This window comes from Sinocyclocheilus grahami, unplaced genomic scaffold (assembly GCF_001515645.1).
Source record: "Sinocyclocheilus grahami isolate Dianchi unplaced genomic scaffold, SAMN03320097.WGS_v1.1 scaffold698.1, whole genome shotgun sequence".
NCBI lineage: Eukaryota > Metazoa > Chordata > Actinopteri > Cypriniformes > Cyprinidae > Sinocyclocheilus > Sinocyclocheilus grahami.
Genome location: NW_015505877.1, coordinates 591095 through 607656, shown reverse-complemented (window position 1 = coordinate 607656; position 16562 = coordinate 591095). Strand labels below are relative to the sequence as shown.

General features: G+C 37.9%; 3 protein-coding genes across 3 annotated transcripts in view; 2 read left to right on the top strand and 1 right to left on the bottom strand.

Annotated features, from left to right (window-relative positions):
• LOC107559769 (cullin-9-like) overlaps nt 1-2514 on the top strand; it is a 52249-nt gene extending 49735 nt beyond the window's left edge. Inside the window, exons 35-40 of the mRNA XM_016243717.1 lie at nt 139-213; nt 294-404; nt 504-621; nt 1026-1159; nt 1265-1356; nt 1441-2514. Of these exons, the coding sequence (XP_016099203.1) occupies nt 139-213; nt 294-404; nt 504-621; nt 1026-1159; nt 1265-1356; nt 1441-1663 (753 nt within the window). The 3' untranslated portion in view covers nt 1664-2514. The remainder of the gene's footprint in view (nt 1-138; nt 214-293; nt 405-503; nt 622-1025; nt 1160-1264; nt 1357-1440) is intronic.
• A 3071-nt stretch (nt 2515-5585) lies between these two features.
• On the bottom strand, nt 5586-7409 carry LOC107559781 (tubulin alpha-8 chain-like). The gene is made up of 4 exons (XM_016243735.1): nt 7311-7409; nt 6993-7212; nt 6749-6897; nt 5586-6608 (listed from the first exon to the last, which is right to left on the bottom strand). The coding sequence occupies exons 1-4, from the start codon at nt 7311-7313 to the stop codon at nt 5631-5633; spliced, it is 1350 nt and encodes a 449-aa protein (XP_016099221.1). The 5' UTR covers nt 7314-7409; the 3' UTR covers nt 5586-5630.
• A 1790-nt stretch (nt 7410-9199) lies between these two features.
• Nucleotides 9200-16562, top strand: part of LOC107559768 (uncharacterized) — a 50333-nt gene continuing 42970 nt past the window's right edge. Inside the window, exon 1 of the mRNA XM_016243716.1 lies at nt 9200-9881. Within this exon, the coding sequence (XP_016099202.1) occupies nt 9354-9881 (528 nt within the window). The 5' untranslated portion in view covers nt 9200-9353. The remainder of the gene's footprint in view (nt 9882-16562) is intronic.

Here is a 16562-nt window from a genome sequence, read left to right as displayed (position 1 = left end):
AACATGCAGATTTCCAAAAGACCATTTTACGCCAATTTTACACTGATTTTAAATAATTGAGTATTGGGATTTGTAAATATTCAAACTTTTTTTTTTTGCCCAGCGCTAAAAGTCCTGTAAATTAATATGCAATCGCAGGTCAGCAAAGCTGCAAGGCAAGAGAAGAAGTTCCAAGACTACAATGAGAGATGCACATTTCATAACCAAGCCAAGGTTTGTTGGAGCCATTAATCACATCCATTTCAAACCTTTTAGTGTGTTTTTTTTAAGTGTCTGACTATTGCTTTCCATAGGACTTTGCAATCAATCTGGAGAACAAGGTGTTTTCTATAAACGAAGCTTTACAGATGAAGTCTTTGACGTTTGTGATCGACGCCTGCAAGATTCTTGCCCAAGCTCGAAAGGTGGGAATCTTAAATGGCTTTAATATATATATATTTTTTTCAATGTTTCCAGTCGTTTTCTTTATTCTTATCGCTGTATTTGTGTCATCTGTCATGTAGGTGCTGGCGTACTCGTGTGTTTACAGCTATTACAACCAGGACACTGAGAAGATGGATGTGATGGAGCAACAGACCGAAGCTCTGGACCTTCATACTAACGCTCTGCAGATCCTGCTTGGTTGGTGATAGGGAAAACTCACTCTGCCAATAAGACAATCTGCATTGCTTACATTTGCCAATAGACTCCAACAGTAGCCACAAACCTTTTGGAACTATTTTTCCCATTCACATTCTCCATAGGGATTTCTAAACATTTCGGAGTGAATAGTTGTAGACTTTAAGCCAAGCCAAACCAAAAAGCTCTGATAAGAAACTATTAACAAATGATCCATGTATGTATGTTTTTGTTTTCTTTCCCTGCACAAGCACATATCGTCTGAGCTCATGGTCTTAAAAGGTTTATATATCGAATAGGATTTTTACTTCCAAAACCCGTTGTGACTGTTGTGCTCTAATTCAGTCATGTTTAGTTCTGATGCATTGGTTACATGATGATAAAATTAGTTGGGATTTTGGTTTCAGAGGAGACGCTGCTGCAATGCACTGATCTTGCATCCTGTATCCGACTCCTAAAACCCGAACACCTAAACACTGGCCTGGAGCTCATTCGCCGAATTCAGGAGCGTCTTGTGGCCATCCTCCAGCACTCCACTCAGGTAAACCTACTCCTGTATTATCACTCATGGACTTTCTGAGGTTGTTCATTAAAAGCCTTCAAAGCACACATTTGACCATCGGGGACAAATGGTCTTTTTTGGCAGGACTTCCGTGTTGGATATCAGTCCAAGACTGGGCCAGACCAGGAGACAGCACAGGCTTCTAATCTGGCTAACCACGCAGACGCCAACAAAGGGTGAGCCGCCACACGTTTACAAGAGAAGCATGACTGACTTCTGACGATTCTTGAAATGTACAAGTTTTCCTTTTTTTATTTCAGGTCCAAATCTGATGAAGGCTCTGAGTCTGGAGACTCCGACAACAACAACAACTACGCCGGCGAGGACCCTGGCGATGAAGCAGAGGAGGATGACGAGTATGACGATGAATACGTTCCAGAATGGCACGAGGATTACGATGAGGAAGACATAGATGACGATGACTTTTTTTCTGATGATGATGAATCTGAAAACTTGGAGAGGGACTTCAGCCCTTTTGACTAAATGACCCTGAGACTGATGCTTACACAATGCTAACACGATGTCTACCAATGTAAAAGTAGACACTATAAATTCCACACCCATACAAGAAAGAAAAAAAGTGACACAAATTTCTTGTGGGAATCCAGAGTTTGGAGTAAGTTTCTCTGTAACGTGGTCTTTTTGCTTCGCACTTAGCACCTACTTTGAGTTGTAAATTAGTTGTTACACCAGAAGTGGAATTTCACGTTTATTTAGGTTTATGCTACAGTTTCTTTAACTTACGAAATTGTAACTTCGTCCTTGGCTGATGAGGGTACTTTAAGTTCAGTGAAGGATCTTAATTGTAGAGGTATTATCTTTTTGAAACTGTTCATAGTTTTGTTATTAACAACTTACATTTTTGGTCAAAAATTGAAGGAGGGATGTGTAAACATTAAGAAAGCTGATTTTTTTTTATCTGGTCGTAGGTGTCGGCATTGTGTATTTAGTTTGAATACCAAAAGTACTTGCCTTTATTCCATTTTAAATTCCTTTAAATGCCTTCATATATGATGTTAAGTTGGTTGATCGCCATTTGAATGATTGTAAGCATTTGGAAATATTTGCAAAGATTTTGAAAAGAAAAAACATTGAAACATTTGCATCCGTGTTTAAGGGCTGCATGAAAAATGAGCAGTCTGTCAGACAGCAGTCCATGATGAGGATGGTGCTTCAGTGACCTGCTGGTTGTGTCAGGCACCAGAATCCTACAAACTTAAACCTTTTACTTTGTCCTGTCTCATTAAGATGTAATGGCAATAAATATTTAAACGTTTTGTAGCTCATCGCATTAAGCAAATCATACCTTAATCGCTTAGTTCAGTTTCTTCCTCTAAAACAAAAAAAATTAAAAAATTTTGGACATTTGTTCACTTGTATAGAGATGGGGATATAAAATATCTTCAAAAGTCCAGTTTCGAATTGAGATGCCTATATATTCATATTCTGTCCATCTGAAATGTTTTCAGCTCACAATAAATGCTTTTCTTCCAATTGAGTTTTTTTTTTGTCAGGGTACTTTAAGTTCAGTGAAGGATCTTAATTGTAGAGGTATTATCTTTTTGAAACTGTTCATAGTTTTGTTATTAACAACTTACATTTTTGGTCAAAAATTGAAGGAGGGATGTGTAAACATTAAGAAAGCTGATTTTTTTTTATCTGGTCGTAGGTGTCGGCATTGTGTATTTAGTTTGAATACCAAAAGTACTTGCCTTTATTCCATTTTAAATTCCTTTAAATGCCTTCATATATGATGTTAAGTTGGTTGATCGCCATTTGAATGATTGTAAGCATTTGGAAATATTTGCAAAGATTTTGAAAAGAAAAAACATTGAAACATTTGCATCCGTGTTTAAGGGCTGCATGAAAAATGAGCAGTCTGTCAGACAGCAGTCCATGATGAGGATGGTGCTTCAGTGACCTGCTGGTTGTGTCAGGCACCAGAATCCTACAAACTTAAACCTTTTACTTTGTCCTGTCTCATTAAGATGTAATGGCAATAAATATTTAAACGTTTTGTAGCTCATCGCATTAAGCAAATCATACCTTAATCGCTTAGTTCAGTTTCTTCCTCTAAAACAAAAAAAATTAAAAAATTTTGGACATTTGTTCACTTGTATAGAGATGGGGATATAAAATATCTTCAAAAGTCCAGTTTTGAATTGAGATGCCTATATATTCATATTCTGTCCATCTGAAATGTTTTCAGCTCACAATAAATGCTTTTCTTCCAATTGAGTTTTTTTTTTGTCTTTGTTTGCATCCGTGTGCAAGGGTAGCCAAAGAAAAGCTCCCTAAAGTCGTTTTTTTTGCACTCCATTTATTTGTTTGTGTTAGGAAGCATGCTTTGTGAATGTCCCTTTAGTAGTTCAAAACGTGTTCATTTTTCATTAGCGTTTCCATTCTTCTCAATGCCAGTTGCTCGGTTGCCACAGGACCCCCTGAAGTATGAGATTGAGTCTGCCATCGTTGCCGTAGGCACAAGTTCTGCTACAAAGTTGTTTTTTTGTGCCAATTACCCAAGCTGTAAGTGTCACCAATCACTGTGGAGCTGCAGAAAGTAGGTGCGTCCCAATCCACTTATGCCTTTTGTATAAATTGTAAAAAAAAAAAAAGTGGCTTGGACACTTAATGCACTCAATGGTTGCAGCTTTCCTCATGTACCGGAGAGGGAAGGGCTATAAAAGATGCCCGAAACTGAAAGAAAAAACAAAGTTTACATGCTAGACCGTAGAGTGCATAATTGCTTAGGGTGTCATTTGAGACACTACTCATTTTGCAACTCATGCGAGCAGTCAATTTTTATTTAAATGGACAAATAACATCAAGTAAACATTTAATTTGTGTTTTAAAGTGCTGCAAATAAAGCAGTGCGGTGAAGAGTGAATGGGTATTTCTGGCGATTTTCTCAAGGAAGCCTCTTCGCATCTATATATTAATAGCCGAAATAATATACAGAGACTATATGAGATGAGGATTTTGTAAACCGTGCGTGGTCATGTGAAAGTCTAAGCACTGGTCAGATCCATGAATCAAAAGATAACGTGACAAAACTGAAAAGATGGCTAGATAGTCCTGTATCTTCCATGATCTTAATTAACCTAGATTTTTCTTCACTAATTTCAGGACGAAAAGCTCCCTAAAGTCGTTTTTTTTGCACTCCATTTATTTGTTTGTGTTAGGAAGCATGCTTTGTGAATGTCCCTTTAGTAGTTCAAAACGTGTTCATTTTTCATTAGCGTTTCCATTCTTCTCAATGCCAGTTGCTCGGTTGCCACAGGACCCCCTGAAGTATGAGATTGAGTCTGCCATCGTTGCCGTAGGCACAAGTTCTGCTACAAAGTTGTTTTTTTGTGCCAATTACCCAAGCTGTAAGTGTCACCAATCACTGTGGAGCTGCAGAAAGTAGGTGCGTCCCAATCCACTTATGCCTTTTGTATAAATTGTAAAAAAAAAAAAAGTGGCTTGGACACTTAATGCACTCAATGGTTGCAGCTTTCCTCATGTACCGGAGAGGGAAGGGCTATAAAAGATGCCCGAAACTGAAAGAAAAAACAAAGTTTACATGCTAGACCGTAGAGTGCATAATTGCTTAGGGTGTCATTTGAGACACTACTCATTTTGCAACTCCTGCGAGCAGTCAATTTTTATTTAAATGGACAAATAACATCTAAAGTAAACATTTAATTGGTGTTTTAAAGTGCTGCAAATAAAGCAGTGCGGTGAAGAGTGAATGGGTATTTCTGGCGATTTTCTCAAGGAAGCCTCTTCGCATCTATATATTAATAGCCGAAATAATATACAGAGACTATATGAGATGAGGATTTTGTAAACCGTGCGTGGTCATGTGAAAGTCTAAGCACTGGTCAGATCCATGAATCAAAAGATAACGTGACAAAACTGAAAAGATGGCTAGATAGTCCTGTATCTTCCATGATCTTAATTAACCTAGATTTTTCTTCACTAATTTCAGGACAAGTAAAAATTCTTGCAAGGGATCCACACTATCAGTATTAAGCCAGCATACTACTGTGGTAATGAGAATCTGGAAGAGAGAAATTCTAGCAAAGACCATCCTGCAAGAGCTAAATTCTCATGTAGCATTTACGGTGGCAGATCCACATGCTTAGCATGAGTTGAACCAGAGACTGAAACTTGGTTGCTTTGTTCAGCCGCTTTTGCTCTATGGAATTATGACTGTTTCAGGACACACCCTAAAACTGTAGCGTTACAACAGAACTTAGTTGTGGTTTCTTTATGCAATTTTTTCATGAAAATACCTCACAACCTGTGGCTCAATCAAGCTCCCCAAACACCAAAGGACACAAATGTCACCCAAACTAAACCACATCCGCTCAAGTTAAATGAAGGCCAAACTAGTCAAAGAACCAAACTAAAAGGGTTTAGATGCTTTTAAGTTTATTTACTCAATATAGACAATTGTACATACTTAATACTCCTCTTCATCCTCCCCACAGTCCTCAGTGGAATCAGCACCAACCTCCTCATAGTCCTTCTCCAGGGCAGCCATGTCCTCTCGCGCCTCCGAGAACTCTCCTTCCTCCATCCCTTCACCTACGTACCAGTGCACAAAAGCCCTCTTTGCATACATCAAGTCAAACTTGTGGTCCAGGCGGCCCCACGCCTCTGCAATAGCAGTGGTGTTGCTCAGCATGCAGACGGCCCTCTGCACCTTGGCCAGATCCCCTCCTGGGACAACGGTGGGCGGCTGGTAGTTGATGCCAACCTTAAACCCCGTGGGACACCAGTCTACGAACTGTATGGAGCGGCGCGTCTTGATGTTGGCTATGGCGGCGTTCACGTCTTTCGGAACCACGTCACCACGGTACAGCAAACAGCAGGCCATGTACTTCCCACGGCGAGGGTCGCACTTCACCATCTGGTTTGCTGGCTCAAAACAGGCATTGGTGATTTCTGGTACGGACAGCTGCTCGTGGTAGGCCTTCTCGGCTGAAATGATGGGAGAGTAGGTGACAAGCGGGAAGTGGATACGTGGGTATGGGACCAGGTTGGTCTGGAACTCTGTAAGGTCCACATTTAGGGCTCCATCGAAGCGCAGTGATGCTGTGATGGAGGACACGATCTGGGCGATGAGCCGGTTTAGGTTGGTGTAGGAGGGGCGTTCAATATCGAGGTTTCGCTTACAGATGTCAAAGATGGCTTCGTTATCCACCATGAAGGAGCAGTCGGAGTGCTCCAGAGTAGTGTGGGTTGTAAGGATCGAGTTGTAGGGCTCCACCACAGCTGTGCTGACTTGCGGGGCCGGATATACAGAGAATTCCAACTTTGACTTTTTACCGTAGTCTACGGACAGGCGCTCCATCAGTAGAGATGTGAAACCGGAGCCTGTTCCGCCACCAAAACTGTGAAAGATCAGGAACCCCTGCAGACCAGTGCACTGGTCCGCCTAGATAGAAATCAGAGGGAAAAAAGTAAGAATTCAGATCCAACCAGGAATTCTTCATCTAAAGTCCAGGATGTTAAAGATTCTTCAGTAAGCGCTAGATGTTAATAAAATAACCTTTTTTTGTGCAAGTGTAAACTCACCATTTTGCGCATCCGGTCGAGCACAGAGTCCACTATCTCTTTGCCGATGGTATAGTGACCTCGAGCATAATTATTGGCGGCGTCCTCCTTGCCACTGATGAGTTGCTCGGGATGGTACAGCTGTCGATAGTGTCCAGAACGGATCTCGTCTGCAGGTCAAACAAGGAATAAGAACATACAGCTTCAGCGGAAATACAGGAACAACATTAATTTAATAGAAAGCCTAAATGGTGTTCAGTCTTACCAACAACTGTCGGCTCTAGATCAATGAAAACTGCACGAGGAACATACTTCCCAGCACCAGTTTCACTGAAGAAAGTGCCAAAAGAGGAGTCAGTCACAGAGCCGCCATCAGCAACAATGGTTCCATCTGGTTGGAAGCGGTGCTCCAAACAATAAAGCTCCCAGCAGGAGTTACCCATCTGGATACCTGCTTGACCAATATGTATGGAAATACACTCCCTCTGGTTTGCCCAAGACAAGACACAAGCACACACCAAAGGTCAAAACGGCAGTGAACTGCTAAAATAAGAACACCGAAAATGACCATCAGTAACCTCACCATTTTACTCAAGTGCCACAGCAAGCAGGAATTAAATCAAAGCCTTTAAACCCTAGAAAAAGAAAAGACACGTGTTCAAGCCAACCTTATCGCCTAAAGTTATTACACCTTCTGAAACAAACTAGCTCACCTCCACAGCAACACCAAGCCACTCACCTGATCTTGATTTATACTGGCCTCAGATTAGAAGGTGTGGCTCTTAATGAACTCTACCTGAGAAAACCAGCAGCCCTGTGGATTCAAAACTGAACATGCTTTATTCCTGTTAAAAACAAAGTTGGTAGTACAAGCAGATCCTAAAAAGGGCTTGCTTAATTTAATAGTTAGGCTACTTGTGTTTGTGTTTTGCACGACTAAAATATGAGTCTGAAATGACATGACTGAATCCAAGACCACCAATCATTAAAGCTTCCGATCATCCCAGCAGGGGTCACTGACTGTAGTAATAATGTGTGTGTGTGTGTGCCTACTTAACCATATTTTGGGGACAAATTTGTACCCAGAAGTGAGCAAAACCTGACAAAACCTCCATTTGGGGACGTCCTCGTTTGTAAAACTGGTATAAAAATTAATTAAACAAAGTTTTTTTTTGAAATTGTAGAAATGCAGAAAGTTTTCTGTGAGGGGTAGTGGTGGGTTTAGGTCTTAACCATATTTTGGGGACAAATTTGTACCCAGAAGTGAGCAAAACCTGACAAAACCTCCATTTGGGGACGTCCTCGTTTGTAAAACTGGTATAAAAATTAATTAAACAAAGTTTTTTTTTGAAATTGTAGAAATGCAGAAAGTTTTCTGTGAGGGGTAGTGGTGGGTTTAGGTTAAAAAGTGTATAACTATCTGTATATATAAACAATAGAAGTCTATGCAACGTCCCCATTTAGATAGCTAAGTAAACATGTGTGTGTGTGTGTGTGTGTGTGTGTGTATACACATAACTTTATTGTCATGTCACTGAATGATCTATTATGAAATATCTATTAGTGAATTATCTACATTTTTACTTTAGAGACTGCTTTATATTTTATGCTACATTCTACATTCATATAACATTACATAAAAAACAGGCACCGTGCAATTTTATTTTATTTTTTTAATTTTTATTAGACATTAAAGACATAACATGCAACATTTACAACTTTAACAAGACATCCAAAAAGATAACACAATTAAAGGAATGGGTTAACATCACATAGAAAAAATCGAATAAAATCTATAATAATACTTAAAGAAAAAAGAAAAAAAGACAGCATATAGCCGGTCAGTTTTCAAGTAACTTCAACTCTTTAGCGAATAAAATTGTATCTCTACATTGTTTGTTATCACTACACTGGAGAGACTCAAATACAAATGAAAATCAGTCATAAAGACCGTCAAACAGGGTTTAGAACTAGTTCTTGTACTTTTATGAATATGAAATTTACCAAATAAAATCATTAGAGTCATCATAAAACTGACAGATGCATTTTTTGATTCAAAATATGAGATAACATCTTTGGATATTTATAGATAGATCTTCCCAGAATTCTTTGGAGGGGTAACATTTAAAAAAAAAAAAAAGATGTAGAATTCTTAATGTAGAACTTTTTTCACCAATATCCATACATCTTGCTCAAGTATAGTTACTAACACAAATATTATGAAGTACTTTCAGATGTATTTCCCCAGGTTTGTTAGAGACACAAAACCGAAAGGGAAGAAGCCAAGCTTTTTCCCAAATAATCTCTGGAAAACAAATGCTCCAGAAAAAGTCCCCTCTAGGCTTAATAGATTTCGAATACATTTATTTGTGCATTTGTTACTGTTAACGTCCACCCCGTTTAAATTAAGAACCGTGCTATTTTTGTGCACTCTTATTTTGAAGCTATTGCGTCATTTCCGCTGGCCGTTTGGCTGTGTTCGACGCCCGTGTTGTTGCTGAGATAAGCTCGTGCGGTGGGGCTTCGCGCTAAGCGTTAGTTTGCGTAGCTGCATGGTTGCACGCGCAGCGAGATCGCCGTTCGCTGTACGTTACGTTACTGACCAGCAGCCGCAAACTTTTGGGAGATGGGGAAAAACCGCAAGCGTTTGAGAGGAAAGGGAGCAGCTCAGGCTCCAGGAGCTGGAGCACAACATGGCATGCGGCCCGCGGCGCCTCCTCCCCCTCACGGGTTCCGCGGTGCTGCTCCCGTCCGCCCGATGGGCCCCCCTGGACAGAGGTTCCCTGCGCCCCTTCGCGACTTCGGACCCCAGCCCCCCAGAACGGTGATGATGGGCAACATGGAAGAGGACAGAGGGTTTATGCGTGAGCCGCAGGGATTGACGATGGACGGTATTCCCGACAGACGTTTGGATGGACCTGATCCACATTTCCATCATCCGCCAGAGTTTGGGAACAGACCACCAGCACCGCGGTTTTACCGTCCAGAGCTTGAATATGCTCTCCATTCTCCGGAGTTTGACGACAGGCCTCCCGACTTCTGCCCGCCCGAGTTTGAAGGAGGACCAGGTTTCCACAGGATGGACCCTGGATTCGCCCGAGTGGAGCAGTATGGTCCCGCAGACCCGCATTACATGCCACAGCTGGATGTACATGTAAGTAACGTTACATGTTTGAAACCTCATAGAATTGTGGCGGTTTGCAGAAACGATTAACCGCGAGCCGGTTAAAAATCGATTCAAATATGTGATGATTCAAATCGCGATTCAATTAGGGGCCAGGAGTTTATATGAATGTACTGTCTTTAGAAAAGTGTAGATGGTATGTTTTCTTTTCATCGTGCCTCTAGGGGTGTGCGATATTGACACAAAATGATATCGCGATATTATCTGGGATTTTATCGATAACGATAATTAGACGATATTTTGCTGAGTGTGTTATTGTGCTGGTACTAATATTCTTCATATTCTGTGTGCTGGTCAGTTCATACTGATAGAAATTCATCTTTTCCAATAAGTTTAAACTGGTTTTTGCATTTTATGGGCATTTTTACCTCTATAAAGCCATTTTTTCTAAAAGTGTCCATTATCCTTTGAGTCAAATTCTTACATTTAATCAGGGAATTAGAGTAATAAGACATTTGGGCTGTTACCGAGCAAATTAAATCCACACAGAAGCTGCATCTGAAGGGGCATTTAGATGCATTCACACACGTGTATTTCGTTTAAAGCAAGACATGAATGCATTTAACCTGCAATTACAAAAGCATAAATAATGTTTTGATATATTAAACATGAAACGTTGAATACTGATATCTGAAATGATTTAAAACATGAAAAATAACAAATTAATGCATATTAAAGCTCATAAGTGCAGCGCTGCTTTGTTTACAGCCGAAACCAAGCAAATGCATGAAGCGCCACCTGCTGGCAGAGAGTGCATCTGCGTCTCGTACAGCTCGTCTGCCGTTTCGGTTTCATGTAGATATTTTTATGTAAAATGTCAAATCGCACATCATTAAAACAACAATTACGATATTATCGCAGACGATATATATCGCACACCCCTACTTGCCTCTGTATAATGCAGATTAAAGTTCATAAGTGCAGCGCTGCTTTGTTTACAGCCGAAACCAAGCAAATGCATTAAGCGCCACCTGCTGGCAGAGAGTGCATCTGCATCTCGTACAGCTCGTCTGCCGTTTCGGTTTCATGCAGATATTTTTATGTAAGGTTTCACAAAACTGAAGTCAAACCACTCTGTTTTTGCTTCAAATTTCGAAATTATACAATGTAATTTAGCATGTATGCAGCATCTTTGTTTGGATCAAGATTAAAATGCAGTGCTTGCCTCTAATTTTAAAAGGAAAGAGCACAGACAAAGCCTTAGTTTGTTTATATGATGATAAATTTATTTTATTTGTGCTACTTATTTATTTTGATTTGGGGCTTGTTTTAAAATTTCAATTTAGTTTTGTTATTTACATTTACATTATATTTAAATTTTGTAATTTAGCAGACGCTTTTATCCAAAGCGACTTACAAATGAGGACAATAGAAGCCATCAAAACCAACAAAAGAGCAATAATAAGCAAGTGCTATATTAGTATATTATTATAGTGTTATGTTTAAATTTGACAAAGAAATGTGGAGCATTTTGTCCAAGCAATAATAAAAGGACACATTTAATTCATAATTAAAAATCTAATTATGAATCAAATCAAAATCAAATCTAATTTTGTAAAAAATAAAATAAAATAAAAAATTGAATCGTGAGTTGAGTGAATCGTTACATCCCTAGTTTGCAGTCTAGTGAGCCATTTGGTCAATTACTTCCAAATAATCAAAGCCAAGTGTTTGGATCAGGAATGGAATTCGATTCTGGTTAACGGTTCCAGTTCTATAACGATTCGTTTTGTGAAATCAATAATTATTGTTGACTCAACAGTTACTGAATGCTGATCATGACACGTAAATCCTAGATAATAAAAATTCTTGCAAAAGTAGCCTATTTAACGGAGCACCTAATGCAGAGGCATAATGCGATTAAATGCAATTAATAATAGTTATTAAAACACCATAACTGTATATTAAATAAAATACCAAACAAACAAAGTATGTAATTAATTCATTAGTTTAAAGTTCAGCATTCGTAGTGAATCGACAATGAGAGATTCATAAGTATTTTTGATTCGCTAAAAAGAATGCGTTCATACGAGTCATTTGTTCATTGATTTCATTTAAACAGAACCAGACCACATACATCATTTGTTTGGAAATTGCACTGCACCACTCTGTATAAATTATACATCAGTGTCCTACACTGTTATATGTCTTTGAATCACTTAAAACCTGCCCCCACTAAAAATAAAATAGGATTTAAAAAGTATTAAAAATACTTTTAATGAATCGATCAAAAACAAGGAGTTTGCTGATTGAATTCGTCTGACGAATCCTTCATTCAATGAACTCAGAAGTCAGACGGATTAATGAATCAACGTCTTGCTGAACAGTTTCTTGATTTACAGTTATTTTCAGTAATGTTTGTCTCTAAATGTTTTTGTGTCCATCATTAATGATTGGTTCATATGATAGTGCATAATACAATTAAGCCATATATCACTCTTTTGTTATATTTTAAGACTTCTAAAGTCAACTTTGACTTCAACTTTGTTAACTTTGTGTGAAGAACAAAAAAAGGAATATTAAGTATTTAAAAATATTAATATTACAAAATAAATAAAAATATTAAAACCATTGATTTGATTTCTTTCCACAAAGCTATTGAATAACTTAAGAAAAATTGGTGAAGGAGAAAAATATAATCAAGCTGCAGAAGTGAGTGTAGAAGTATGAATAAAATAACTTTTTTTATTATAGAAGTTGTTTTTATATATAAAATTAGTCTACCGTGTGATTTTTATCTGAAGAGTGCTTTGAAGGATCAAAGTTTATTCTGGAAGACTGCAAATCATGCTAGCTTATGATTTTGTATGTACATGATAAACTTGACATTTGAAACCATATTTATCACAAGATTTATCTTTTGACCTTTTGATCTTGGTGTGTAAGCCAGTGTTTAGCATATAAAATACTGATTTCTGCTCTGCCCTAAACAATGACACATTCAAGACAAAACTTTGATATAGGGCTGCACGATTAATCGAATGCGATTGTCATGCGCATTTTGTTAGTAAAGCCGGTTCTGTAATCAGCAGGAAATCATCATCGCGTGCTTTCAGATGGAGCAGCATTTACTACAGAGAGCCATAGTTCACTGACAAGTTACGCAAAAAAAAATCGCAGACGATTTGCTGATCACAGAACCGTGCTTCACTGAAAGATACGCATGGCAATCGCAGCTTCTGTCGAATCGCGATCTTGATTCCATTTCGATTTATCGTGCAGCCCTAATTTGATACTTTCATTGCTTCAGAATAGAGATGCACGATTGCAATTTTTTTGTAAGTGTGACCTGCCGCTACCGATTGTTGCCGATTACGGCGATTTTTTTTCTAAGAACTATAATTGACCGCGTATATAAACAAAAATCAACTTTTTTTCAATGCAAAAAATGTTTTCCATATTAAATGAAATGATTAAACATTACAATTCCCCCAATCTGGAGTAGGTTACAGATGTTCTCTCACTTAAATAACTCCAAATAAAGTGCTCTCTGACTGGAAAGAGGTAGAAATTAGTTGCTGTATATAACAAAACAGATGTCATTTCCCACTATGTTTATAATTTCCCCCCCCTAACCTAATTAAATGTCATCTTTCACATCAAATTCTTAAATTTGTTTCAATTAATTCAGTTAGAATAATAAGAAACTGTAGCGTTGTTACCATTCAAATAAAATCAGTATCAATAAACTCCATCTTTCCACTGCAGAGGAAACAGAAGCTGCATCTGAACAGGGCTCGACAGTGCGAGCATTTCACGCGCATTTGAGACTAAAAATAGATGTGTGCGAACTGGAAAATGTATTTAGGAGCATGAGTGCGAATTAAGCAGGCAAACTTACACGGTAGCCTATAACAAATGTATTAATTTCTTCAATTTATTTATGGAAAAACAGCGATACAGCCTCATATGATTATTGAACTTTAAAAAGGCGACGATTTAATGTAAATAGTGCAGATGATAAGGCGGAGCGAGTGAAGGAGACGCGTTCAATGAAAGTGCACATTCGGCACTAGAGGGCGCTGCCGGAGGCAGAAATGCAGCCGTTACCCCCCGGTAACCCGGTAAACAAAGCAGCTGCGCTACTTTCTGTTTCAAACAGTCATTTAGATATTTATATTCGCTTTAGTCTTCACCATAGCACCAAATATTTAATTCTTAAAGACTTGTTATTTATTTTATTTTAATCTAACCTAAAACATGGCCTACCTATATATTGACTGATTCGTTATTATTGTTCGTGATGAGTGAGTCATTAAGTCATTCATTCAGCTGATTCCTTCAAACGGCTGATTCATTTAGAAACGAGGCAAGTGATTGTCTATATGAAAGGGTCACTGAATCAATAACTCATTCGATTCATTCAAAAACGTGGATTCATTCAGTAACGAAACACGCGCTGTTTTGCTCGGAGACGCAAAACAGTTTTGCTGTGTCTTTGATTGGAAATATTTTGGATTGCGAAATCGAGCAAAAACAGACAATATTGTGTCTAAAATGTAAGTCAATTAATTTTAACCTCTTGTTTATTTAACTACTTTATAAAATCAGTGTCACATTGCAGTCATGTTGATATTCAGGGAAACATCTTGTCGTGAAATGTTGCTTACCTATATCATATATTATTTACTGCAGTATGCATTAGGGCTGTGCAATATTGAAAAAAAATGCGATATGCGATACGATATTGACTTAAGTGTGTAAAATCAATTAAAATTATATTTTAAAATATTTAAAAATTAAAATTATTTAACAAATATATGTTTCACATTCTTTCTCGGAAAAGAAAGCATCACTACAACTTCTGAAAGTGACCAGCAGTGTTTTAGCATTACATAAAAAGTAATGTCACAAATCAGAAAATGTAATTTTAATATCAATGTAGGGCTGCACGATTAATCGAAATTAAATCGCAAAGGCGATAAATCGCGACTAGACAGAAGCTGCGATTGTCATGCTATCTTTCAGTGTAGCACAGTTCTGTGATCAGCAGTAAATCTCCATCCGAAAGCCAGAGGGCGCTCTCGCGCTGAAACTTCAAATACACCTCACAGAAGAATCCCAGGAAACCCCTATAGCGGTTGCTGAATAAACAGAAGATTTAACTGCTTTCATTAATTCAATGTGACTAATAAACACAACTATGACAATATATGGTTTATCCGAGTTCATCTTATTATAATTTTTATTATAATAAAGTATACAATAATGCAATGCTAATCGACATAGTCTTTATCACTGCTTAGAATACTATGAAATATGTTGCTTGCCTTATTCTGTGTAAGAAGCCACATCATCTCACAGAAGGATTTATTTCAAACACTCGACTGACGTTATGAAGTGAGTTTGGAGTAAAAACATGTTATTAAATGTAGGGGTCGACCGATATGTGTTTTTCAAGGCCGATACCGATTATTACAGATCAAGTAGACCGAGAACCGATATATATGTCTGATGTAAAAATGAAAATTAATGTCAAAATTAAGAATAACAAGGGCTATGACAAAAACTGCCTTCCCTGGTGTTGGTTGAGTGCAGTACTCCCACAGTAAACTCTTTATTTTAAAGAGTTAAACTCTTTATTTTTTGGCAAACAAAGGGTTTACCATTAAAATTAAAGCATGGAAGAAATAGCGTATTGTGTGATTATTCTTTTAAACAAAAGTTGTAATAATTGTTGTAGTAGTCAGGGGTCAAAGCAAAAAAAAAATATTTTGACTGAAAAATTTTCCTCGGCCAAACCCCATTCCTCAGCCATACCTGTCACACACCCAGTTTAAGAGCAGGGTTTTTCTTCTTGTAATCAAGAGCGCTTGTCCTCCTAATTTAACAAAATTGAGCACCTTCTGTAATCAAAAATTCTGATCAAAAATTAGCCTTCCTAATATGAGGTGAAGTGATTTACAGGGGCATTTTCTTTTTACCTTTGCAATGGCATCATTTTCATCTGTCAAATTCAAAGATTTATGTTTATAAGCTTTTTAAAATTTCTGTTTAAAACTATATAATAAGAAGTAGAGTAAGACAAATAAGTTACCAATCATTAAATGAAAAATTTATTTGTACTACAGAGGTGGCACAGAAGAACACAAAAGTGGCTTGTAGGTACATTTTCAGACATTCAATGAGGCTCAGAGGTGGCATGAGTGCAATTAAATTCATACATTCATGTGGAGATTAATATTTTAAATACAATTTTGAATACAGAAATATTACATTTAAATAACTGCAATTATACCTAAAAATGAAACTGAAACCGCCAGCAGGTGGCGGCAAATCACGGATTTTATCACTGAATCATTCATTCAATTGATTCGTTTGAATGGCTAATTTCATTCAGGAATGAAGCAAGTGACTGTCTTTATGAATGGGTAATCATGAATCACTGACTCACTAGATTCGTTCAAAAACGCACTTTTATTCTTGAATGAAACACCCTGCTGTGCTTTTAGAGATGCGCAGCGGCTGAGCTGTTACTTTATTTGAAACTATTTTCGTTGATGAAATAGAGCAAAATCAGTCAGTACGTGTTTATTGAACTGTTGTATTAAATCAGTGTCACATTTGCAAACTCCTTGAACAATTATTAAAATATGACACTCTCCTTATCTGTGGGCGCACAGAAAATGAGAGCGCGCGAGTGAGTTCTCA

Bases quoted from the DNA above. Each gene is read 5' to 3' on its own strand.
- LOC107559781 (XM_016243735.1), bottom strand. The intron at 6,898-6,992 runs GTAAGACTGAAC...TTTGACCTGCAG, and splicing joins TCTAGAGCCGACAGTTGTTG to ACGAGATCCGTTCTGGACAC. The intron at 6,609-6,748 runs GTGAGTTTACAC...ATTTCTATCTAG, and splicing joins TCGACCGGATGCGCAAAATG to GCGGACCAGTGCACTGGTCT.